Below are 26,143 nucleotides of genomic sequence, written 5' to 3' on the forward strand. Positions count from 1 at the left end.
CCGAACTTGGCTCCTTCGGATTTCTTCCTGTTTGGTCGCCTGAAGGCCCACCTACGGGTAAAAACATTCGACAGTGACAAGGGCCTCATTTCTTGTGTGAAACAATGGTGTAAAAGTCAGCCACCTGAATTTTACCAAAGTGCATTCAAGGCATGGAAAGAACGTTGGACGAGATGCGTCACAGCAGATGGAGGCTACATTGAGTGACATGGTATTCTAGCCAAAGGATCAAAGTATGTTCACCTAAAATTTCATCATCATATTGCAACTAATAAAAATACTATAACCAACTGTGCAAAACTTATTGAACGCCCTTTGTACATATATCTCCCCAACTCTATAGGTATCACCTGACGGCCAGGGTGCTTCTATGCGCATGTAGATATACTGTAAGTATTTTTTGTGATGGATTTTGTATGTATCGAAAAATAAAATAAATAAATTCTAGTGTTTGTCTTTTGCATCCACGTTCTTAAACAGTACAGAGTGACACAAAAGTAGAGTGGCATTCAATTTGTCGTCATATTTTCAGATATTTCCAATTTCCTGATGCAAAGTGAAGCTACTTCAAGGCGATTTATTTGCATATTCTTTGTACTTAAACTGTAAGAAAGACTAAAATCCACTATATTTATCAATGTAGTCAAATTTTCATATTCAACTTAGATGAAATTGAGTTGTACATTAAATATTGTACACTCTCTCGCAGACAGAACTGGTAGCATTTAAATCTTCCAATATTGTCAAATGAATGTCTTTGTATCTTATTTTAGTCAATACAAATTAACTCAAAATTGTGTAGGAGGGGGCCGACATGGTGGTCGACTTTCGAACTCTTCAATAAAGTTCCTGGGCATACATGTTCCTTGGGTGTCCCTTCATCAATTTCACGTAATCATCACTCATCCTCGTCGTCCCGATTAGCCAAAATTGGAAGAAAATCGACGTTAAATAACAAAAATACGTTGTTTGGTTACCCCATATCTCAGTGTGTCTTTCATTTGATTTTTAATATTTTTAGAGAGATTTTGCAGCTATTATGGTGGGTGAACCCATACCTCCCCTCCCCTCATTTAAACCCACGAACAATTGTGAAACACGAAAAACAAAATAAGTTTCACTTTCCCAAGTCCAGGTAAAAAAATAGCGTGCTTCTTTTAAAGGTTGCAATTTATTTTTTCTTTCTGTTTAAGGCCTAAGTATACATTACACCTTGGGAAATTGTCCCTTGCACATGATAGTTTTACACGTTTCAAGCTAAACGGCAGCGTTAACGTGCAATGGTTTACCACTATTGTACTGTTGTTGGTGAAATCCCCTCTAGGGCTTGCGTGCAATCCACCATTCAAATCTCCTGAGTCAACAGTTGACGTACACTGCGCTTGACATTAACATCGAGCAAGATACTCTCCGAGTGACCCTCGGGTTTTCCGAATGCCTGTTTGGGAGCCAGAGGCGATGACGTAACAAGCAAAGAAAGGGTTAGCGAGCCGAAGGACTTTTTTGATGTGGAAGAAGCTTCGCGGCAAAGTCACTTCAGACGATCGGCGTTGTGTGGGTGAGACAGTTCCAGTTTTCTCCCGGATCTTCCTGGAATTAAACGCACTTCCAGCGAAACTGACCCGTAGTTACAGAAATATTCGCTTCCTGCGACATCGGTTCGACCGTGAACAATCGCACCTTGCATCGGGGGTGGCGCATTTTAAAAAGTTTCCCAGGTCGTTCAGGATGACCAGTGCTGCTCGCGTGCTGGCAAGGAACAGACTGTGTGACTGACGCAAGTGTTGTGCGTGTGCGTGCTTTCGATTGCCAAGTCGTGTTGTGGGAGAAAAAAGGTACGTGATCCGTTGAATCTCAGTGTTGATCATCCTATTGTTATGCAAGTTGTGTTCGCACCGTGCATTGCATATAGAGGAAGCGCCGTCGTGTTATCATTGGATATTCCCGATAAGGAGTGTGATTGTTTATATTATTTGTGTTGTCGAGTTGAACTTCGAATCCAAACACAGTGGTTAAGGATTTAAAATCAAAGGATTTATTATTACATCTGTAAAAGGTAATGCTATCTCTACTATCACCATAGCAATTCGCACCAATTTCATTGCCATTCACTCATTCATTCTCATTGTTAGCCCAGCAGTAGGAATATGTAACCAAATATATCAACAATACCAACAAAAAGAACGAATTTATTATATTACAATTTGTCTTTCGCATAGAGCACAAACCAGTTTCAGAAGGCTCTAGGTTCGATTCATCGGGCATCCTTACCCTGCGAATCGCCATTTAACCAAACGTAGGTACAAAGTGATATAAAGTAACTATTATCATGTGCACCCTGAAGGGGATAGGAGAGCCTCACGGCCCCTTGGAGTTCGAATGCAAGGGCGAAGGGTGAGTTTCATAAGATATGCCAATATAGTTTCTCATGTAATTATGGAAAATTCCAAGAACATAATCCTTAAAATTGCTTAAGAGCACCAGAGTTTGATATTTGTCATATGAAAAACATTTTTTTAAGTTTTAGAGTTGCTTGTTCTATCTTAGTAATTTAGAAAAAAAACTAAGAAGATAAAGAAACAGATTATAGAGGCTTGTATTTAATAGCGTGATTTGGATGTCTAATTGTGTTAATAAGTTGCGAGTGAAAATAATACAAAAGATAAAAAATATGAAACGTTAACTTCGAATAGAAATAATTAGGAGAAACTTCAATCTGATGCGTTTCCTTGAATTTGTGTTTTTCGCTTTAAAATTGACTTTTTGTATGACTTACCCCAGTGGTGGATTAACGACATTTCTATCAAGTCTTGTGCATGGCATTTATTTAGCTGCCTCTTGATATGTTTATTATTATTTTTAGACGTTATCTCCGGATGCGACCCTTAACTTTAGACGTCAAGATGGAGAAGGGGAATTTCCATCTACTTTTGTGTGAATTTACGATTTGTTGTTTATTTTAAATGTCTCAGAGTTGCGAGTGGTCGTTGTTTAGTCGCATGTTAGTTGGCCATTTATTGTTAGTTGTAAACATCTCGGGTGGGTCAACCAGGCTATCCTTTACCCTACTTGTCATATTCAAAACTTGGGACCTAACTTCGGGGTGGCAGGATCGGTAAGTTGTCCATCCCATGTTATGTTATTCGCTAAATAACTGTTAGATTTGAGAAATCATAAAAAAATCTTCTTTATTTCTTTGTTCATCATTTCTCACCAGGAGGTTAACAAAAATATCCTTAACGTGTAAATTTTAATAAGCCTGAAAATTTGGGTGGGGGCAACCCATGTAACACGTTATTTGGAAATGGTTGGTAGTTTTGCCAACATATATAGCTACGTAGGGCCAGAGATTAATTTTGTTGCCAGATGTGGTTGTTATAATGATCGTATTGTACGTTGGCCCAACATGCATTGCGTTGGCAGTCAAACTTATTGTTGCCCCACCGTTGCGAAATACTGTTGTGAAATAGTTGGTTGGGAGGTGGTTGGCAAGGCGGATATCGCCAACAGTCTCCCACTGTTGGCACAAAAAACGATGGGGCCTATGTATCATCAAGCCGTGCCTCAAATTTTGCACATGGAAGATCTAGAAGATTAAGTGGAACAGTCGCATCAGAGAACCAAAATGTTCAACATGAAAGCATGTTGTTGAACGACATGAAAAACTAACAAGGTTTCTCTGGGCGAGAGAATAACCACAGAAAGTAGCTTTGTGCACGTACAAGCACAATATGGAATCTATCACTTTGTTGAACAGTTATTTGTCTTTTTGTACTTTTTCACAATACACAAATAACAAAGAGACCACTTAATCTACTGTCTTTCATGGTACCTGTGATTTATGGTTTTACGTGCTGGAGGGTACTGAACAAAAAAAAAGTAATAATTGAAAATGACGGGGTGTGAATTATCGATGTCAGATCCCAGAAATTCCAAAGGATCTTATTATAAGAGATAAATCACTGGAGAATAATTGCTGCGGCAATAAACCCCCGGGTTTAGGAATGCCCGAGAGTACGTTCAGCTTTTGTTTTTTTAAGACTTAGATTTGCAAAAACAGAACATATATAACCAAAATTGGATTCGTGTACCCGCTTTGTGAGCATATATCGCCAGTTCCAAAAATTATGGGTATATTACTGTCACTCTGGTTATCCCAGTTATGAAGAGTTAATCTCACTTCCCAAATACAATGTTGAACTATACAGTGGCGAGAAGAAAATAACTGGACCAGGGATTTATCCACATTTTTCAATCAGGTGAGGTGGTATCATGCTGTTTTAAAGAGCTATAGGAACAAGTTAACATGAAAATAAATTATCCAGTTGTGCAAATGTTATGATGTTGCAGAAACTGTTATGGTGGTCATCTTTTGCTCGGCACATTTGCTATAAAAGGCTTCGTACTTGCTATAGACCTCCTGGCAAGCCCGTAGCTATAATTGATCTCCAGAGGGGCTCACGGGTTATCGAGGGGGGGGGGGCTTTGTAAACCAAGTCCATTTTTTAAAAAAAATTACAGTATTAAATGAAGGTAAATTATGTGTGTGTGTGGAGGGGGTTCATTATGTTATAAAAAATATATAAATACCTATACAAATACTACATTATTCTACATCTTTTAAAATATCTCGGAAGTGTTAATTGACTGATACTAAAATCATCCCTTACATGCTCCATACTACTTTATATGATTCAGATATTTATATCACACAAAAAAATACACAATATTTAATCACAGTGCCTACAGTACATTCCACCCCCGACCGAAGCAATGCAACTCCCTTTCGTTCCCAAGACTTGGGAGCAGTTGACCTTTGATGCAGCTGCGAGGGAAATTTGCATGATGACAGTCACAGATTTCTGTCTAAACCGGAGATCGCAACGGAGACAGAGAAGGAAGCTCCCCTTTGAAAGAACTAACAAAGTCTAGGTAATCTTCTAAATACTTGCAGCTACTTAGACTTCAGCTCATAAGCAAGATGAGCGAATGTAATAGTAATAGCTGATGTTCATGTTCTGTGGATTTATCCTTAAAGTTGTGCTGTCTACATTTTCACTCTTCACTGCAAACAAATTATAGAAAATAGTTTTTCCTAATGTCAAGGGGGCTGATGGCACTGCCAGGGGGCTCAACCTCCCCCCCCCCCCCCCCACTGGTCCCTGCCTGGCTACGGGCCTGCCTCCTGGTTCTGAAAGTAGATGCTACACTTAATGACTTCTCAAGAATACTGCGAGGAAATGTCCTGTGAAGGTTGGAAATGGTGTGTTTGTTCTTCCAGTTTCTGCAATTCCATATTGAGTCTTGTAAGTGAAAAAGCTACTTTCTATTAACATAACTCAATGTAGAGAGATGGAATGGATTCGTAGGACTACGACAAATTTGGCCTAATGTGGCACATGAACTTGAAACGTGATTTTCTCAAGGTTAATGTCTGCTTTCATTAGATGCATATTAGGATTTCGACTATGAGGATGGGAGACAATAACCATTTATAAGAAGGACACGTCCCCAAGTAACGGCGCTCGTAATTATGCATAGATGACTTGTGGTGCCCAAGCTATAGAAAGATGTGATATCGGTTATTGGTCCACATGGCCAGATAGATTAACGAATGGACATGGTGATTGAAGCCAACAAGTTTAATCTTCCTAACTGCAGTAGTTCCCGAGATATCTATTGTTGACACCAATGAATATATAATATTTGTGAAAAGGGTGGGAATGGACTGTCTTTTGTTGAGGTGAATTGCAGGGAAAGTCGTTCATGCGTATTTATGCTAGCTTGCTCAAGAGCGCATCCGTCAACTTGTGCAGCTACAAGTTACCCTTTCACCTCCCTCCCACTAGGGTATTACCGACACTCATTGCCTGTCGCCAACGATTTGGATATGATAAAACGTTGAAATAAACCTTTGATACACAGCTCCTTCCCCTGTTACTCAGCGGCGGCTGGTCGTTTACCAAAGATGCATGCAACAGGTGATGGATGCTGTTCTTTGTTGCATTTCTAATGACCTCCACTCTCCCACACACTCTCTCACTCCGAACTATAAAACACAACCAATCCTTCACCACACGTCACGCGACTAACATATGAACCGATCAAAATATTTTCGATTTGAAACCAGCTAGAACAGCGTATGTTTGTTAACCACTGAAGTGCTTCACACACATTAGAATAAGATAATTAATATTACAGTGTATGTATCAATTAAAATTTATCCAACATACAGTTACATAGCAGAATCGACGCAAGCGAATACAATCTCTACAACTTGCCACCAAAATAGAAAATCTAAGTCGTATTGTCAATGAGTTTGACGTATACTTTTTTCCTCTCCTGAAATGACGACACTTTCCGTGCTTGCTGGGTTTGTTTACAGCACGGTCGCAGACGATTTTCCCGCCCCAAAACCCTACATCCTCGATCCTCCGCAAGAACATGAAGGCACAAGGGGGTTGTATCCATGGTAGTTGTTCTTTATTGTCTAACTGCGCGCTCCGCTGGGAAATTTAGAACTCAACGTGAGAAGTTTATTCACTGTAGTATATTATATAGTAGTTTATTAAACTTCTATGGAATTTATCTATTTTTTATTTTAACAAATTGAGTGACGTGCTATAGCAAGTTAGCGCATATTCAGCAGCTACCACTGCTTTTACGTTATTTCTCGGGTTTTAGCTCTTTGTCTATTTACATATGTTAGGCCGAGGTTCGATTTTCTTCGGGCGGGAAAAAGCTTGTGCCACTCTAGAGTATACTATACTCGTTGGTTAATACGAATGGACCATACCAGTGCCCCCAAACTATGATCACATCATGGTAAAAATAAAAGCTGTCAAGATTAAGTCTAGACAACACGCCGCTCTGATGCAAAGGCGCAGGTTGTCATCGCTCGACTGACTATCTTAAACGTAACTCACGCTGATTCACATCCTTGGAAATACTTTCTTAGCGCTGTGACAAAACAACTTTGCAACTGGTTGTTGACGTACGAAGCTTCCATGCAACTCTCTCGTGCTTCCTCGCCCCGTAAATTATGTCCTTTGGTGCATGGAGACACCGCTGCGTTGACCTTCATGTAAACATCAAGGACTCCAACTCAACGCATGACAGAGATGAAACAGTGTTGCTAACTGAGCTTCTACCCGTGGTATTCAACACGTACAAATCGAAAGTTTTCAATAAATGCAAAATAGGCCGTACAGTGGGATCCATGAGTATTATCGTGCAAATTGTCCATCACCATGTTCACTTTATTTGACCCAATAAGAGCTTCAAGAATTAAAAGAAAACTCAAAACAAGATGTTGATAACTTCTGCACCAGCATACTTAAAAATCCATCGCTTAAAAACACATAGGATGTAAGAAAAAAATTAATGAAAATAGTCATGGACACTTTGCACGGTAATACTCATGGATCCCACTGTACAATCCGAAGAAATATATTTTTCGTATAATTATTTCACGTGGTGAGGTATATTTAATAATTCTCAGAAGGTTAGTGCCAATAGTTCTTTATTAGCATGCAATGGTAATTTGACATTATCCATTGTATTTGTCTAGTGCAGGGGGTTCCCAAACTTTTTCATTTCACGGCGCCCTTAGAGTTTCAAGATTTTTTCGCGTCGCCTAAGTCAGAAAGTAGACCTATATAACACTTGCAACGCTCAGTTAGTGTGGTTAGGTTGGTTGCCTTAAGTTAAAAAATAAACACATATTTCAAATTCAGAAACATTTTATGTGTAAAGTGTGCTAAATAAGCACATGTTTGGAATAAGTGTTATTCAGTGAAAATATTGGAACATTTCGCGGCGCCCCTATAAACCAACCACGGTGTCCACTTTGGGAACCACTGGAGTGCTTTTATCTATACTTATTTACGTTTCGAGAAAGTACCTCTTTTCTCGTCTTCAGGTGAACAAAAAGTAAGTACAGGTAAAGCACTAAACAATGGATAATATCCAATTGGCATTGTATGCTAGTGATGTGTGTTTTTTTAAAAAAGGTCGGTATTGCTGCTACAACAATTTTCATCGTCTTCTTCTTCTAAGAGAACCAAACCCAACTTGCCTAAGCTAACCACCACAGATTATTTACTACCCCAAAAAGCTACCAGCTAATGGCAATGCAATTGTAGTAGCAATCACTACCTTTTTAAGAAAGTAAGAATACGATTAACGCTATTTTCGGTGCAGGCCAGGTTATAGCATAAATATTTGTTTTTATATTTAGCTGAGTTGTCAATAGTTCATCAACTGCGTAATTCTCTGGTATCCTAAACCTTAAAATGTATTGCCGCAGCAAAACAAGTTTTCCTTCTGTCCCTATCCCAGGACATCCGTGCTAGTTTTCTTCACATTCAGCTCAACAATGGCCTTCAGGGCCTCACTGTCCCTAGTACTCAAGGGCGCCTGGGTTCAATTACCAGTAGGGGCACAGTGCGTTGGTTCTGATCCCTTTTGAAGCTGTAAGTGAAATTCCGAAGAAACTCTTTGATTATAAAGTGAACTTGAAAATTAACTACTTTTCAACATGTGCCTTCCTTACCATCACATTTCCCATCAAGGATCGTACAGTAGTGTGTATCTTAGTAAAAAGTACAGGTGAAGCTACCCTTTGCGGCACATTGCAAATAGACCGTGATGGCTTAAAGCGGGATGTGGGGATAGGGCTCCACATATTCACAAGTTCGACCATTTGTGGCACATAGTGGTTCGGAACCCACTTTAAACTGTAGGTCCAGTCCCGATAAGCATAACTGTGCATAAAGTGGACTTAAACCACCAAATCAATTAATCGACCATTTATGAAGTGATTTGATCAGCACTACGCTCCAGCCGCTTGGTCCCCGCCCCTTTTACCATTGTTTATTGCACCTCCTTTGAATTCTGCTTCATAGGGTGTATATATACTGTTTCTTTTTTTATTATTGTGATGATGTACCCTAAGGTGCACATTTTCCTTTTGTCTCAATGATCGAGTATTAGAAAAATGAGAACAGCAAGTTATAAGTTTCTCCTCGTGGTGCAATTGTAAGAGGATCTATTAGGACGATTATTAAGGTGGATCATTAATAAATGTGTCTCGACTCTCATGAATTTCTTATGGACAATTAAAATGAAAATCATGGCAACGATTAGCAAATTTTCATAACGACCACGTGCTTTGTGCAATTATAAGAGTAAATAGTGCTCGAAGTCGAAACTCCTAGGTGGGGGATGGTTGGACGAGTTTGGGGATAGATGGGGCATGCTTGTAGGCATTGCTCAACAAACGTGGAAATTATCTTAGCTGGGGAGCATGCTATACGCATATTTTCTTATCTGGGAGATGGCATTCCCGCGTCCAAACCCCCTCACCCACTCCGAGCACTGAAAGTAATGCCACAGATAAACTGTGGTAATTCTTTAGAGAACGCTCATGTAGAATTCCAAGTTCCAGGTTGCTAGATGTCCTCTCGTTCGGATGCTCGTACTTCGTGAAGGAAGCTGCACCTCTTATCCTTAATATTTATGTGCTATTTACAGTGATGACCGAAGTCCTCCGGAGTACAGAACTCTTTGTAGCGTTTTTGTTATTTTTTAAGAGATGTTTTGCTTTTAAGCTGCGTAGAATTTGTTTTTGTTTTGGCACGCACTTCTGCAAGAGTTATTCCACGTTGGAATATTCGTGAAGACCATGTTGCAACACTGCCGTAATGATCTCGAAGCCCTGATAACTTACAGCGAACCTGTTTACTTACAACACCCGCCTTCGATTCACAGTATCCGGTGCGTCTGCAAGAAGAAGAGAAGCTATGATAGTCCACTGCGTTCACAACGCCAGGAAGTGGCTCCTAATTGAGCCGTATCAAAGGCCACGGGCATGAGGAAACATTTCCAGAGCCAATGCCAACGCGATTAAGCCGTTTAATGAGCCAACAACAAAAAGCCCGGCAATCATTAAATTGTTCATTTCGGTATGCCGAGCCTTTGTTGCGCTACGACTGAAAATTGAGTCACTCTTGCACATCCTTCCATAATGTTGTCGTGATTATCCTTGTCACAACTCACCCTCCATTTAGGAACGTGTTTTGTTTGACCAATAATAATATTAGTAGTTATTAGTGTTGTATTTATATTTTTCATGGATCTAACGTTCTCTTTTCAGACTAAGGTGGAACTGATAGAGACATTTCCTAATTTTGACCAGGGCCTCCCCGATGGCGCAGTGGTAGCGTCGTCGCCTTGTAATCAAGGGGCCCCGGGTTCGATACCTGGTGGAGGCACATGGCACAGTGATTCGGATCCCACTTTAAATCGTAGGTCCAGTCCCGATTTGCCTTACTGTGCATAAAGTAGACTTAAAACACTAACTCAAACCAAAACGAAATCTAATTTTGACCCAAAACAATGAGGACAAGAGAGTTGTTGATTGATTGAGTTGGTGTTCTAAGTTCACTTTATGCACAGTAAGGCTAATTGGGACTGGACCTGCCGATTAAAGTGGGATCCTAACGACTGTACCTCCACCGGGTTTCGAACCCGGGACCCCTTGATTACAAGGCGACGACACTACCACTACGCCATCGGAGAGACCGACAAGAGAGTTGTGTTAACGAAGTATAGTAATGTAAAAGAGAAGAAACGTGCCGACAGAACAACTTTGAAAGCAACTTTCACCCTGACGCATATACCTTCGTTCCTAGATCAAGAGTAAGTTTGGTTGCCTATGCGTCAAGGCGTTTGACAGTTTTTGTTTTAGGTTGATTGATTGATTGATTTAGTTTATTTTACTTCGCGTTTTGTGCCTCTTGGCTAATTTGCGAAGATGGGGATGAGTGATGAAATGATGAAATGGATGAAAATGGACATTCACAAACAACCATACCCGACCGGGATTCGAACCCGGGACCCTTGGCGTCGCAGCGCGATGTGCTAACCACTCGGCCACAGGGTCGGGCTTTTTGTTTTAGGGGTAACACCGAAAAGTTGAAATATTGTTTCGAGATTTTGAAACGACAAGTTTTACCGTTTTTGCACGTGACTATATATACGAATATATATAACACGTAAATTGTGGTGAGATTTGTTCGTGTCTGATACAACCTAGACTAAGGTGGAACTGAGAAGTGCGTTTCCTATTTAATTTTCAGAAGTAAAAATAAAATGGTCTTCCTGGTGAAAATCAAATCGCTTGTAGTACTTGATTCGTTAAACGACTTTTTTTCGTCAATGCATTCAGTTGACATTTCGTGTTTAGTGTGTGTTTGAATGCATATCCAAAAAATATATTTTTATTTGTTATTATCATATGTTATTTAAACTTAGATCAAGGTGAACTTTTCTAAAAGTAACATTATAAAGTGATATCAAGGAAATATTAATTTTTCATCAATACAACAAAGATTTTAATGCAAAAATCTACTTTTGATGGAAAAAATAAAGTTTACGCGTTGAAATATCCCGCGAACCTGTTACTGCTAATTTTACTATATTATTAATGATTAATTTGGGCACCATTTGGTGTTCGCAGGATTAGAATTGGTGGAGTTGTACTGTAAAAAGATATTTTATTTATGAAATTGATATCACCAATCCACCCTCGGGTAGGCCACCACCAACAGAAATCTCCCTCCCTAAATACACACAAATCCCTCCCGGTTCATAACCATCCATCGAATGACAGAGGTAACAACAATAGGTTTTGCTCTTGGGTTTTATTGTTCCGACCACAAATGAAATGACAAAAGGAAAGGATAACCTTGACTATAAACGAACAAGGTCTAATGCAGGTCGTTCGCCTTGTTGCATTCACGTGGATGTATTAGGTTCGGGATTTTTTTCTATATCCTGTCTTGAAATTCTCAATGAAACCATTTTGTAAATAAATTCCATGTCCTTGAGTGTCTTCTCTTCAACGCTTTTTTTTTTAAGAAAAACAAGTTAAAACTTCATTGACCGAACCAGGAGCCTAATCGAAATCTCCACGAATGCTAATGCATATACTCTGATATGCAGACAGATGTAGCCCACAGAGTGGTAGTTACAAGGGAGACGAGCAAAATTAGAGGAAATGTTTAAATCGATTAGAAGGTTGCGGCTCGCTGTGAAAATACTTGCGCCCTATTAAATTAATATTATTTTTAGATCTAAAATGTTCTTGCTCGGTTCGCTCGCAATATTAACTTTCTATGTTACATTAAGTTTTTCTTAATGCTTATAAATTGTCATTGTATACGATTTGTTCATGATATTTTGGCACGCAATGTGCCGAGTGAATGGTTAATACGAGGGTCATACCAAAGGTAATGGGCAACATTTTTTTCCTAAATACTCATGATGTATTATGAAAAACCAAGTACATAATCTTAATCTACAGTCTTTTGTTTACTTTCTCACACAATCTCTACTCCTTTGTACACATTTTTGCACTTTTTTGGAAGTTTTAATACACCGCTGCTGTAGAACTCCACTGATGCACTGCCATTTGTATTGCCTCCGTTGTCTCATAACGTTATCCTCGCTTCTGACATTCAAAAATCCAAACAGATGATAATCTAATGATGCCAGATCAAGGCTGTAGGAGGGGTGTGAAAAAGTTCACATCCCATTTTGTCAATTTCTTCCGATTTGAAGCGAGCTGAGTGGGGCCGATCATTGTCGTGCTGAAGGATGTCCTTCCAGCCAGGACGTTTATCACGCGATGCACGGTAGAGCTTGTACAGAGTCTGAACATAACGAGCTGCATTTATGGTTTGCCCAGGTTCAAGAAAACCTCCCGAACCCCCTCCTTGTTGCATTTAGTTCATGCTGTTCATGGGAGACTGCTATGAGGCTGATCTTGGATGATCATATTCCCATCTTTAAAATGCCGAGTTTTTAGAGCTAGCATCACTCTCATCTTCAGATCTCTTCCCTCGCGCTGCGACGCCAAGGATCCCGGGTTCGAATCCCGCTCGGGCTTGGTTGTTTGTGAATGTCCATTCATCACTCATCCCCATCTTCGCAAATTAGCCAAGAGGCACAAAAACGTGAAGTAAAATAACCTAAATCAATCAATCAATCAATCAGATCTCTTCCCCAAACTTTAGAACAAAATTGTAATTTATAATCATATTTGCTCAAAATTCATCTTTGCTCACCCCTTCCTCCAGATTGAAAATGTTGAATAAACCTCTGACCTCAATGGACTAACAAAAATTGATGATGTGAATAAAGTTGTTGTTTCTTTATGGAATGGTATTGATAAACTAATTTACAGCATATACATTTTTCAACCATAATAAATGGCTGATTAAATTTTAATGTGTGTCTTAATGAAAATCCACTATGTCTAGGACACAGACATTTACATTACATAGAAGGTTCCAAATTTATGTTATGTTATGGCCATGATATTTTTTTTCCTACTAGACTTTTATTGTGATGTGTGATGATCTTTCATGTGAAGATATAATCAGAATTACGTATTTAGGTTTTCATTCACAATTTATAGTTGTGCTTATGTTCAGACTTATAGTTTTATTATTTTGTGGTTATTGATCTCACTAATCTCAGGTGGTATTTTTAAGCAGCGAGGGAAAATATAGTTTTCAAAAGCTTCTAATATCAACTAAAAAAAGTTGTTTGCCTTTATGTCCTCTGCAAACTGTGAATGTTATGGTGATATCCTGTGTGTATATATAAAACTAATTTAATATATCAATGGCCTTGAAAGAGATGACCAGAATTTCTCCTATCCCTACTGTATTTTTTTCTTCAAAAACCATACTGACAAATCTATTTATACATAATTTTTCTTTTCACAGATTCTGCTGAAAATGCCATCTGCTGTAGTATTGGGATGTGTAATCTTCTTCGCATTTTCCTGTGAAGCATATAAGGTCAAAAGGCAAGGTCAGTATTTAAGAGATATTGTTAGAATAATCAAACATATCGAGATTGGTAATTGCAGTACCATGATGTGACATCATAAACACATAGCACAGCAAACATTATGTAGATGGAAATGAATATACTTCTTTATTAGCAGATTAATTCTTTAAGTTATCAATAAGCAGTGATGTGGCCAGCACAAACAGCTAGAATAGGCCTTTAAATCAATTTGACGTATACAAACAAGACTAATTATTCAGGCCTTTAAATCAATTTGACGTATACAAACAAGACTAATTATTCAAATACCAACAATTCTATAGCACATCTATTGTAAAATTTTTGTTCATGCTACTGCCAATGGGCATATTATTTTAGCTTTATTTGCCTGTCTTCTCCCCGTTTCAATAAAACAAATGTTTTGAACATATAAATTTACACTTGTAGAGTATACAGATGTCTATTTTACTAAGAGAGATTTTCAGTGAATTTTCTTGATCTATCTTTTTAATTGTATTGCATGCCTAAGCACTGTGTTCTCTCTAGAGCAACCTTGCATACAAACCTAATCAAAGACAAATTGTCAATTACTACGTTCATTCACTCTGTTTTTTGCAATGTGAAGTTCAAGAATTGATACAAAGTGATGCACAGTTTACCTACTGGTACATTTGCTGCTGATTGTACCTATTTTCTATTGTAATAACTTTTTATCTAATCTAGTTTGGAATTTTCCAGTACCTATGAACCACCCATTAATTATCAAATTGTCACCAATTTATTTAGGCTCTAATTTTTCGTTTCCTTTTAATTTAATTTTTTGTCCTTTCAGCTGATATAGTAAGGTTGCAAGACTCCGAAAGATGTCAGACACCCAATGGAGAAGCAGGAAACTGCATTGGACTAAAGCAGTGTGCACCACTTCTTGATCTGCTGACAAACTCTCAGTCAAATGCTCGTGAATTCCTTAGGCGCTCCATCTGCGGTTTTGATGGGTTCGATCCTCGTGTTTGTTGTCCAAGAAATGGTGGTGGAGGTGGAACAACAGCAAGACCTAATACTCCTCCACCACGGCCAACTACAAGGCCTACAAGACCCAACACTCCTCCTCCAAGACAAACAACTCCAAGACCTTCTGCTCTGAATGAATTCCCTTGTGGATTCAGCAATGTGAGCCATACCAGAGTAGTTGGTGGTGTTGATGCCCAGCTAGGTAAGTTTCTAAAAACAGCAGTGGCAACGATTATACCGCGTTTGCTAGAACCTGTCCCATTTCCCATGCTAGGGATCACTCGACAGTTTCGGTGCCAATGAGAAACAAGGAAAAAATCGTCTGCTGGGCAGCAAGGAGCGAATGGAAGCCAGAAGAGAGGCGCTTACGTAGACGCTGTTGCCACGTTGCGTATTTTAATTGGCTGTCTGGCTTCGACTTTCCCAAGCACGGAGAGAAGCCAGCGATCAGCTAGCATGGGAACCGGGACAGGTTGTAACAAATGCGGTATAGGGAGGGCATGGGAAGGGGGCAGTTTTGGTACCCAATTGCCCCTACTGAAAAAAAGTGTATAGGTTTATTTTATTATCTTTCACTGTGTTTTGTTTTTTAAGTCAAAAGTGCCTTTGTAATTCAAAATGTTATGCAATTTTTTTAAAGGAAATATTTTACATTTCTTTTTAAGATTATATACACCTCTGCGTCAATTGGAGACATATATATATATCTTTTTCCCTCCCTCCCCCTTCCCCAAAAGTCTCGGCAGTATAGGGGAACTCACTGAAATGGGACTCTCAACTACATATCTTTATTTTTCTGAGTTAGTCTTTTTGTCATTATTTGTTTATTATACCTCAAGGATTATTTGTGTGTGTATGTTTTATATATATACATAATATATATAGAATAATGCAGGAGTCTGTATTGATTACATGAAGTAAACTGAGAACATAATTCAATACATGAGATATTAACAATATCTCCAGTTATGTATCTTATGAAAATAGTTATATTTATTATTGTTTATTTCTCTGTTTTAAAAAGACGAGTTATAATATTAAAATTTTGGATAGTAATTCGAAATAAATTAGCCACATATGTATTAGTGAGTTTTAATTATTTGTGGAAAAGTGAGAATTTAGAATAAATGCTCCAGAACTTGATTTTCCCCCCAACCTACACAAGTTTTCCCAGTAATTCATTAATGATTAATTTATATTTTGAGAAATTAAAGAAATTAATTGTAAATCATGATATTATTACCTAACTGTTCTTGTAGGTGCATGGCCATGGATTGCAGCTCTTGGATACAGATCAAAGGATGGAACAAGAACGAATTATTTGTGTGGAGGTGCTCTTATTAGCTCACAACATATTCTTACTGCAGCACATTGTGTACACAACAGGCCCGATTTGTAAGTAAACTTTGATTGGTAGAATACACTTAGGATTTACACTGCACTAGACGCTTGAACATGAATTCACATTTACCCATGAAACTGTTTTCAAAATGTCTTACCTGTATTGAAATAATGGCAGTATTTGAGTAAATAAATAATTCTTTATTTTGTGCAGTCCATGTTGAACTTAACCTTCAAAATATTAAAATACTAATAAAGAAGAGGTTTCCTTGGGATATCAACCAGGTGATTTCCGGATAGGCTTCCGAGCTTTCGAGAGCTAACATCACTCTCGTCTACCGTTGTCCATTTCTAATATCTGTCTTATAATTACACGATGAGAAGCGGCAAAATATTGAGAAGGAAGAAAATATATTGTTTGCAAACAAAATATATGTATTTGTTGTTGTTGTTCTTGTTTTAGATAACAAATGGAAATTTTGATGTTCATGTTTCCAATTAACTGCTGTTTTCCACATGGCACACATAAGATATATTATAACTAGCATGATCGCTTGGTAGAATTTCTTGAAATTTGTACTGCAGTGTTGTTAATTGATATAAGATATGAACAACAGAATAAAAACAGGGTTAGCATATTCTAAAAACCTCGTGCTTTCCATAAACAAATGTTTGCACTTTTCAGAAGTTTATTTGAGTCTAGAAACATCATGAAATATATTTTTATCAAGTTGTTTGGTAGGGTGTATTCTTTGATTAGAAACACTAAATGATAACTGTAGTGCATTTTTTTTAAAAAGAAAGGCTTCTGATAATGGAGATATTCTAATGGATTTAAAAAATATATAATATTTGCAGATTCACTGTACGGCTGGGAGAACATGACATAGTGTCTGATAATGACGGAGCCTCACCAATTGATGTGCTCATTGATAAGAAGACTGTCTATGAAAAGTACAACCCCAGTTCTTTCCATAATGATCTTGCCATCTTAAAACTAAAGGAAAAAGTTCCTATTTCATGTAAGTATTGTACACATTTTTATTTGGTTAACTTATAAAAATTAATTATGTGAGTAACTGTTTAAGATTTCAGTGTGAAAAATATTATGTGACCCTTCCTATAAAGTTTTATTTCTAATAACTAATTGATTAAGATTTTGCACTGTGTGAAATTCTTAATATTAATTAGGAATTTTTTTTTACAATAATGATGAAGTACAGATATAAAATTTACAAATACCAATAACTGCTACCTACCAATTCTACATAAAATTGCAAATATTGAATGTTTTGGCCTCCTTAAATAATGTATGTAATTAGCTGACCACAGTAAGATTTGTCTTAAAGAAACTGCATATGTACATGTCTACTTTACAAAACTAACATATGTGAATTATGGCTCTGTATTTATCAAATATAGCTGATATTTACACTAAATAACAGTCTATTTATCAGATCGGTAAAAATGATCTACAAATTTTTACCAATAAATAAACACCAATGTACCATATCAGTCAATGCGAGGGATTGCTTCCGTGTCCCAATTAATTTTCTTCCGCACCCCCTTCAGCACCCCCTATGTTCAACTGAAAACACTAACATTAATATGTAATATTATGTCGTCGTCATATTGAGCACCGAATGATAGGCACTGAAGTAAGACCGTTATTATTGTATGCAAAAGGCAAGCACTGAAAGAGGTGCCGATACTTTTCTGTACTTGCGGTATCCTCTGTAAAGATCAGCGCCCATTTTTTTTCTTTCGTCAGCATTGTTGTTATGAATTTTTTCTTCTTTTGTTTCTTCAAGTGGTCTGTTCGTGGTTTCTGATAATTGCCTATAGCTTAATGTGAGTTTTTTTTTTTTTTAATGATAAACGGTTTAATTTCCACCTTCTTGTTCTTCCTTACACTGGAGCAAAAATTTCAGCTGCTTTTTAGGTATCACCAGGTCATGCTCGGGAAATTATTTAATGCAAGTTGTAACATGAAGGGTAGTTTTCTTCTTAATATGTTCTATGTATTTGTTCCACTTACCATGTTTGGTAAACAATCAAATTTCTAGCTTTTTCAAAAACTGTTAGGAAGAGGCCCAATGTTCACGAAGAAATTTACAGTTTGTTATTGGGGATAGTGGGACAGAAGGGATTTTAAAGATGACACAGTTGCTGTGCTCTTCGCGTTTTACCTTGTGGCGGACGGAAGGTATAATGTACTATGTACAAGGCGTATTTTTTAAGCAAGTACCGTTTTGATATGTACAAAAAAAAGTAAACTTTTAGTAACAATTTTATTGTTACATGAAAGACCACACTTTTATCTACTTTTCCACATAATTGCCACCAATATTAAGGCACTTATCATATCGAACAACAAGCTTTTGTATTCCGTCGTCATAGAAGTTTGCCACCTGAGTTGACAGCCACTGCAACACGGCCTTTTTGAGGCTATCGTCGTCATCGTGGCGCTGACCCCCGAGATGCTTCTTCAGTTGCAGAAACACATGATAGTCACTGGGCGCTAGATCGGGGCTGTATGGAGGATGATCAAATTGTTTCCAGCCAAATGATGCGATGAGATCTTGACAAGAAAAGTCAAGGCGCTACCTAAACCTTTGCTTTTGTGTGCCTCAGTTAACAGTTTTGGTACCCATCGTGAGCACAATTTTCGATAGTTTAAGCATTCGGTAACAATTTTGTAGATAACACTTCTTGAAACTTCAGGGAACTCCTCTGATAACGAAGAAATCGTGAAGCGTCTGTTCTCTTTCACTTTTTCGTCGACTTTCTGCACCAAATCGACAGTGATCACTGAGGGTCGCCCACTCCGTTCCTCGTCATGAACATTCTTTCGGCCATCTTTGAAAGCGTACCATTCCATCACTCATAATGTTTTGTCCGTACACTTCACAAATCTGACGGTGAATTTCAACTGCTTTCACGCCTTTAGCACTAAGAAAACGAATAACAGCATGTATTTCACACTCGGTGGGATTCTCAATAGGTGGAGGCATTTTAAATACCCAAAAGCAAATGTATACACGATCGATTGTTGCCGCAATGGTGTCTGTGGCTTGCCAACAGATGTAGGTACACAGTGCACATGCACAGGACACCGAACGGTACTTACTTTAAAAATACACCTCGTATTTTGTACCTCCATTGGTTGCATTGAAAAGGTTCAAAAATTGTGTTTTTAAGGGCAGGATGATTTTATTTTGTATTTCACTACATAGTTCAATAAGACTGCATTGTGTATCTGAATGTTTACACTGTATGACCACTTTCTTGGAAGAGAAGACTTAATACATATCATCATGGACGTCCAGGGGGAAGGCTTGGGGGGGGGGGGGGGGGGACTGCATCCCTGGAAAATGAATGTCAATCTAAAGTTATATATTTCACACATATATTTTAATTTCAGTCAGTAATTTATGTTAATCAGTGGCAGCAATTAGGGATGCAGTTACCCCACTTTTTGCTATTTTTGCCCCTGCACTATGCTAAATCTTATCTACCAAGGGAAAATGAACTGTCCTGGCCCTCCCCCCCCCCCCCCCCCCCAGTTTTGGCACTTTGCCATGCATGTTTCATGTTTTCCTTATTTTCAGAATCGCAACCCCTAAATTTATTTCTGCACCCCCCTCAGCACCTCTAGATGAATAATCTTGGTGCCGTCACTGCTGATAGAGTACCAATTACTATGTATGTGAATGTAACTGATATGTAATACTGTGTACATAGAGTTTCCTTCATTCCCCTGCATATTACATGCAGTGCTGTAAAATGATCCTTCCATAAGATTTAATAAAGAAACATTGGTCCTCGTGGTTAAAGAATAGAGCTAAACTTTTGGGCTCCCTAAATGAATGCAAGGGGTCCAGAGCTGGGGAGTAAATATTGTCACATTTGTGCTTTTACACTTCAGTTAGTCACTCCGTGTCCCTTTGCAGTTAAATCAAGATGGTCAGGAAGACCAGTGGCATTCCAGAAACTTTCCAACCTTTATTGCTAATTCATAGTAGCTGTTGAGTTTAAGAACTTTTCTGACAAGCAGAAAAATGAAATGATTAACCTTTCTAAATGTTTCTCTTATTTCAGACAAAATTCGGCCCATTTGCCTACCATCTGAACCTGATCTCAGAAAGAGGACATTTGTTAGGCATTTTCCATTTGTAGCTGGCTGGGGTGCTCTGAATTTTAGTAAGTGTTATCATATGGATGTAATTTTAGAATGGAACATCGACTAACTTGCATTTAGATTATTAATTATGATTTTCTAAATACATAAAGTATGCACTGTGTTTTACAATAAACCTCAAAAAACATAATAGCATGGTAAAATTGGGAAAAATTGTGTAACATTTTGTTTTTTTGGGACCATCAAGCAAGATAGATCAGTATTGTTAAGTATCTAATCTTGTCTTTCCTATTGTCCCCTAAAATCCTCATGATTGCCAGTTCCTAGTCTAAAATCTGCATTCACATTTTCCTTCACCTTTCTCCTCTTGCATTCTAATGAGCAATAATTTCTTCTGTATTCTGTCTTTTACCTTGTGCGTGCGTCTTAATCGTGCCTTTCATGCTTGCATTAGCCAACTCAGTGGTCGATCATGTTAAGTGGCCAACTTTCATGTTCCTGGGTTCGAGTCTTGGCCTTGGCATGAGTGCTCTTTGTGAATGTCCTTTTATCAATTTCATCTACTCATCACTCATCCTCGTCATTGATATTAGCCAAAAGTGGAAGAAAAGTGACACTAAATAACAAAAATACTAAATAGATATTCATTCTCAATTTATAAAGCTCGTGATTTCCTCTCCTTCTGCTTACTATTTCAGTTCCTGATTATTCCTTATTTTCAACTTATTGCTTTCTTTCATTGAGCCAGGCATTGATCTAGTAGCCTTCTTGTGAAAATGTGCATAACTGTAACCCATTAGTTCTTGAAATTAGTAACCAACCTTGGTTACTTTTCTTTTCAGATAACCCATAATGAAATTAGCATGTACACTTCGCATGGAAATTTTCTTCAGATATATTTCTGCAATATCTTGAATGTAATGTTTGTAAAATAATGGGCAAATTGATTATTAAAATTGTGAGAAAAATGTTAGAATTTTATAGACAAAATCACCACTGCATGCTTCCCAAGTGTATTTATTTTAGAATATCTAAGACAAGAGTTTATCAGACGATCGTCCTGGATATGACACAAATTCTTGGTTCAACAGAAATTAATGAAATTGTAGTTTTATAAAAAAGGAAATAAAATGTTAATCTTCACTTCTAAGTATATGGGTTTGTTTTGAATTTTGTTATTTCCTCCATATTTTTCATATTAAAAAATATATAAATTTATTAATAATTTAATGAAAAATAATGTTAATTTTTTTATGTTATGAAAATAAGAATGATCTGCATGGAAATATATTATACAAGTTATATCTTACATAAAAAATGTAACTGTGGGAGTAAATTGGTTACTTTTTAAAGTAGCGGTAATCTTAACTGAATTACTTTTTGAGAGATTTACATGTAACTGTGATGTGGTTACTTTTAAAATATAGCATTTCAAACAACGATTTCCACTGTTTAATGCATTCCCTAAAAATAGCTGAAAGAATTAAATGAAATGTTTATCATAATTTATGTCCCTTCTTTACATTATCTATTTTTTAATTCCTTAGTCCTCCATTACTTTTATAACATATGTATGTGTGAGATATATTGTTGAGTTTTAGCAAAATGTGATGTATTCTCATTAGTAAGTTTATTAAGGTAAAGTTTAAAAAATCCTCTCAATGTGCAAGATTCTAATCTTATTTTTTATTGTTAATCAGATGGTCCATCCAGTGCCGTTCTGCAGCAAGTTCAACTACCAGTTGTTGATAATGCAGAGTGTAAACGTAGTTATGCAGCATTCAAGACAACAGTGATAGATGATGCTGTGCTGTGTGCAGGATTTCAGCGAGGTGGAAAAGATGCTTGTCAGGTAAGAAAAGACGGGTCTTTAATTCCTATTAGTCTCTTTGAATTTTTGGTTGGTTTCTATAAGTTAATCACAAAAATATTCCTTTCAAGTCTTTTAAAATTGAATAATGTTTTTATTAAGTTTTATGAATACTCATTTTATAGTACAAATCAATTGTAACATTAAAATTTAAAATAATAAATATGTTAAGGAATTGAAATTTGTTCCACTAAAGTTGAAAAAACATTAAGTAAATATTATTATTAGCTTATTAAAAAGTTAGTGAAAATTTGAGGCTCAAGTATTTGACATTCTTTGCCAATGCTCTACAACTGAGCTAACCAATCAACCTCTGACCTTCTGAGAACTTCCACAACTTAGATCTCTTTGTAAGTTATATCCATTCCAGTTATTGGCACAGAATGCCAAACACCCAGGCTTGGTTTTTGGTGCCTTATTTACATCAAATTTCCATTAGCTTTTAATTAATGATTTAAATAATATTATTAAGTTAATATTAATTCTCTGTGTGCCAGTAAGCTATTCGAATAGTTAATTCCATAAAGATTTTTAGTTTGAGTCAATTGTGTTCCATCTTTTAACATTATACCTTTTCCCTGGCCAATTCCTGAGTTTAGATGAAATCTTTGAGTATAAAAGTAAAATGTTTCCAGCAAGAATGAAATGCCCACTTGCGCTGAAAAGCTTACTACTTTTTGACAATCACACAATTACCAGTAATAAAAATGTTCTTACACGAAAAACCAGCTCTTATAAATTTGATTTATCAGTATGTAAAGCAATGTGAATTATACTTTCTCATTATAGGGAGATTCTGGAGGCCCCCTAATGTGGCCGAATGGTAGAACGTACTATATAATAGGTGTAGTTTCCTACGGTTTCCGATGTGCTGAGGCTGGATTTCCTGGAGTTTATACAAGAGTTACGCAGTTTGTGGATTGGATAAATCAGAACATGAACTGATAATTACTTCTGTGCCTCTCATGAAAAATATGCAGGTATTCTTGTGGTAGATATTTTGAATATGATTTTTCAAGTCAGTGAAAGTTAAGGAAGTGATTTTTCAATTATGGAGTATGATGAAAGGTTGTTACAGATAACAGTATTTGTAGTGTATGCGAGATGCTGTAGGAAATTGGTGTGAAATGTGCTCAGATAGTAAACTTTGTGACCTATTATAATACTGACTGAATTAAAATTTGCAATACTCATGTTAATGTCAGTGCACTTTGTATCTTTTGTGATGAAGATACAAGAAACCTTACTTTGATTCACTACAGCCTCAGCCATTGTAATTGTGTAAGAAGTGTAGTGTTCAATGTAGGCTCATAAAGAGAGAAGTTGATTTAACAAAATATGAACACACACCAGGTTCTATGTGGTGTTGAAACAATTATGTGCACCAGTTTTTAACTCTACAAGTTCTTATTGGTCCTGCTGTGAATTTTTTAATCCATTTTAAGGACATGTGTTAAATTATGTGTTTTCATAATTTATATATTTTCTTTTCATTTATACTCTACTTGTTACTTTGCATATTGTTATTTTCAATATCCATATGGTTTATTATGGAAATTTCTGTAGGCTTTAGTTATTTTTATCAATGAATTAAATGTTAAATTGAAGGAAAACGTTTTGTCGAGTAATACAGATAGCAAGATTTTGAATATTATCCTTTCTGCGTAATGCTCACTCTAAACAAGGAGGAGATTATCAAGATGGACTACTTCTACTGAAAATTAGCCTTTAAAACCTATGTTTGTGAAGGATAATATTAATTTTATTCGTGTAGATTTTTATTATAGCCTTTTTTTTAAATTTACGTTCATCTCTCCTGTTGTGTTGCCTTTTAGACATGGCTTGGATTAGAAATTTCAATATTTTTATATTGAATAATAAAATTATTCCATACATTTATTAAAATTTTCATGAAGCAGCCAGCATAATATGATTCAGTACCTGTAAAATACTCAATCTATCATTTCTTTAAATACATATTTAATGCATGTTATGGACTGAAACCTAACTTTCTCCAAGTATTTCTACAAATTTGCACAAGTTTTGTGTAAATTTCTAGGTACTTACTGCTGTGTTTACAAACCAAAAATAGTATATTCTTAATAAACCATGCTGTCATATAAATAGATCTTTCTAAAAATCTGCGGGATTTGCTTTGGAAATTTGTTTGATTTGAAATCCACCTTTTATATGGAAGTTAATGAAAACTGTAATACATTAGATTAAAGCAACATTCCCACTATTTCTATTCTGCAAATTCATAAATGGAAAATTAAAATAAATTTTTAATTTTGTTAACTGATCGTATGACTGAATATATTAAATTCACATTTAATATAAATTTATTCTATACACTCACTTTCATTGTAAGGTAAGGTGAAATTATTCATAAAGACACAATAAAAATATTAAAGTTATTAATTGTGGATTATGTATATTATGTATAGTATATTCTTAATAAACCATGCTGTCATATAAATAGATCTTTCTAAAAATCTGCGGGATTTGCTTTGAAAATTTGTTTGATTTGAAATCCACCTTTTATATGGAAGTTAATGAAAACTGTAATACATTAGATTAAAGCAACATTCCCACTATTTCTATTCTGCAAATTCATAAATGGAAAATTAAAATAAATTTTTAATTTTGTTAACTGATCGTATGACTGAATATATTAAATTCACATTTAATATAAATTTATTCTATACACTCACTTTCATTGTAAGGTAAGGTGAAATTATTCATAAAGACACAATAAAAATATTAAAGTTATTAATTGTGGATTATGTGTATTCATGTAATTAACATCATAAATCAGTTTCACGGATAAGTGATAGTATATTAATTTGCTACCATGTCTTTCATTCCCTGAAATATGAATTAACATTATATTTTGTAACTTAATATTATTAAGTTATGTACTATGCTTTTGAACACACAATCTTTCAAATAATTGATTTTATAATTATGTATCTGCTTACTTAGACTATTTTGTTCCTCTGATAATCTAATTATCATCTGCTTAAAATGTAATATTCTGTTGTTATTTGATATGTTTATAACATCTCCCCATGTGATAAATGTAAAGCTTTGGTAAGTTCAAGAACTTGTAATAATGACGTCTGAAAGTTTATATTAAATGCTTGAAAGAAATTAAAACAGTCTCTGTTTACTTTGTATCTAACTTTAAAAGTTTACTTTTTTAAAAGCTCATCAGATGCACGATGGTGTTTTAACAATCAAGACTTAATTTCCAAAAGTTATCAAAACCTAAACAATAGATAACCAGAGAATGAGTACAGCAATTTGCCTATAGAAAATATCTACATTAGATGACCAATAAGGAGGAAGGTTAATTCCGTTGCCCTGTTATTGTGCATTTTTATAAGCTTATGATTTATTTAACCAACTTAAGATGAAAAGTAATTGATGCTTAACTCTACTGTAACTGAATATATCAACAGGAACCATCAGCTTATAGTTAAATTAAATTGCCTATGGACCAATGATTTAATTTATTGCCTAAGAATCAATATATTTAAATGTTGGCTCCAATTGTTGGAGCACTGCTAATACTTTATATAATAAATCTATGATTTATATGGAGTTCTATATATATTGTAAATAAAATGCATGAGAATGTGCAAACCAGCACCATTTTAGATATCTGAGCAATTAATGCCTTTATTTTAGAGCATGATATCTTGCATTAAAATTCTTTGTGCTAATGTCTACATTATCACAGCAGGCATAGTTATAAACTGTGATTGTACCGATATAAATTATAAAATATATAGCAGGAAACACAGCTTAGAGAACTTAAAACTTCAAGAGCAGTCACCTTATTCAAATATAAGCATAATTTCACATGCAAGGGGTAATAATTTTATAATTTGTATTCAATGAAGCAAAAAGAA

At 36.2% G+C, this 26,143-nt stretch overlaps 1 protein-coding gene across 2 annotated transcripts; it reads left to right on the plus strand.

The window, feature by feature from the left end:
• The first annotated feature begins 1,373 nt into the window (after positions 1-1,373).
• LOC146003556 (venom protease-like) lies at positions 1,374-26,111 on the plus strand. 2 transcript variants are annotated; one of them, XM_083141862.1, is made up of 8 exons: positions 1,374-2,056; positions 13,797-13,884; positions 14,696-15,076; positions 16,134-16,269; positions 17,074-17,237; positions 20,317-20,418; positions 22,057-22,208; positions 23,016-26,111. In XM_083141862.1, the coding sequence occupies exons 2-8, from the start codon at positions 13,809-13,811 to the stop codon at positions 23,169-23,171; spliced, it is 1,167 nt and encodes a 388-aa protein (XP_082997988.1). In that variant the 5' UTR covers positions 1,374-2,056; positions 13,797-13,808; the 3' UTR covers positions 23,172-26,111. The 2 variants fall into 2 exon arrangements, with proteins under 2 accessions (XP_082997988.1, XP_082997981.1); XM_083141855.1 differs by having other exon boundaries at positions 1,375-1,835.
• The last annotated feature ends 32 nt before the right edge of the window (positions 26,112-26,143 follow it).

The sequence above is a fragment of the Lepisma saccharinum genome, chromosome 1, assembly GCF_977018435.1.
Source record: "Lepisma saccharinum chromosome 1, izLepSacc3.1, whole genome shotgun sequence".
Classification (NCBI taxonomy): Eukaryota; Metazoa; Arthropoda; class Insecta; order Zygentoma; family Lepismatidae; genus Lepisma; species Lepisma saccharinum.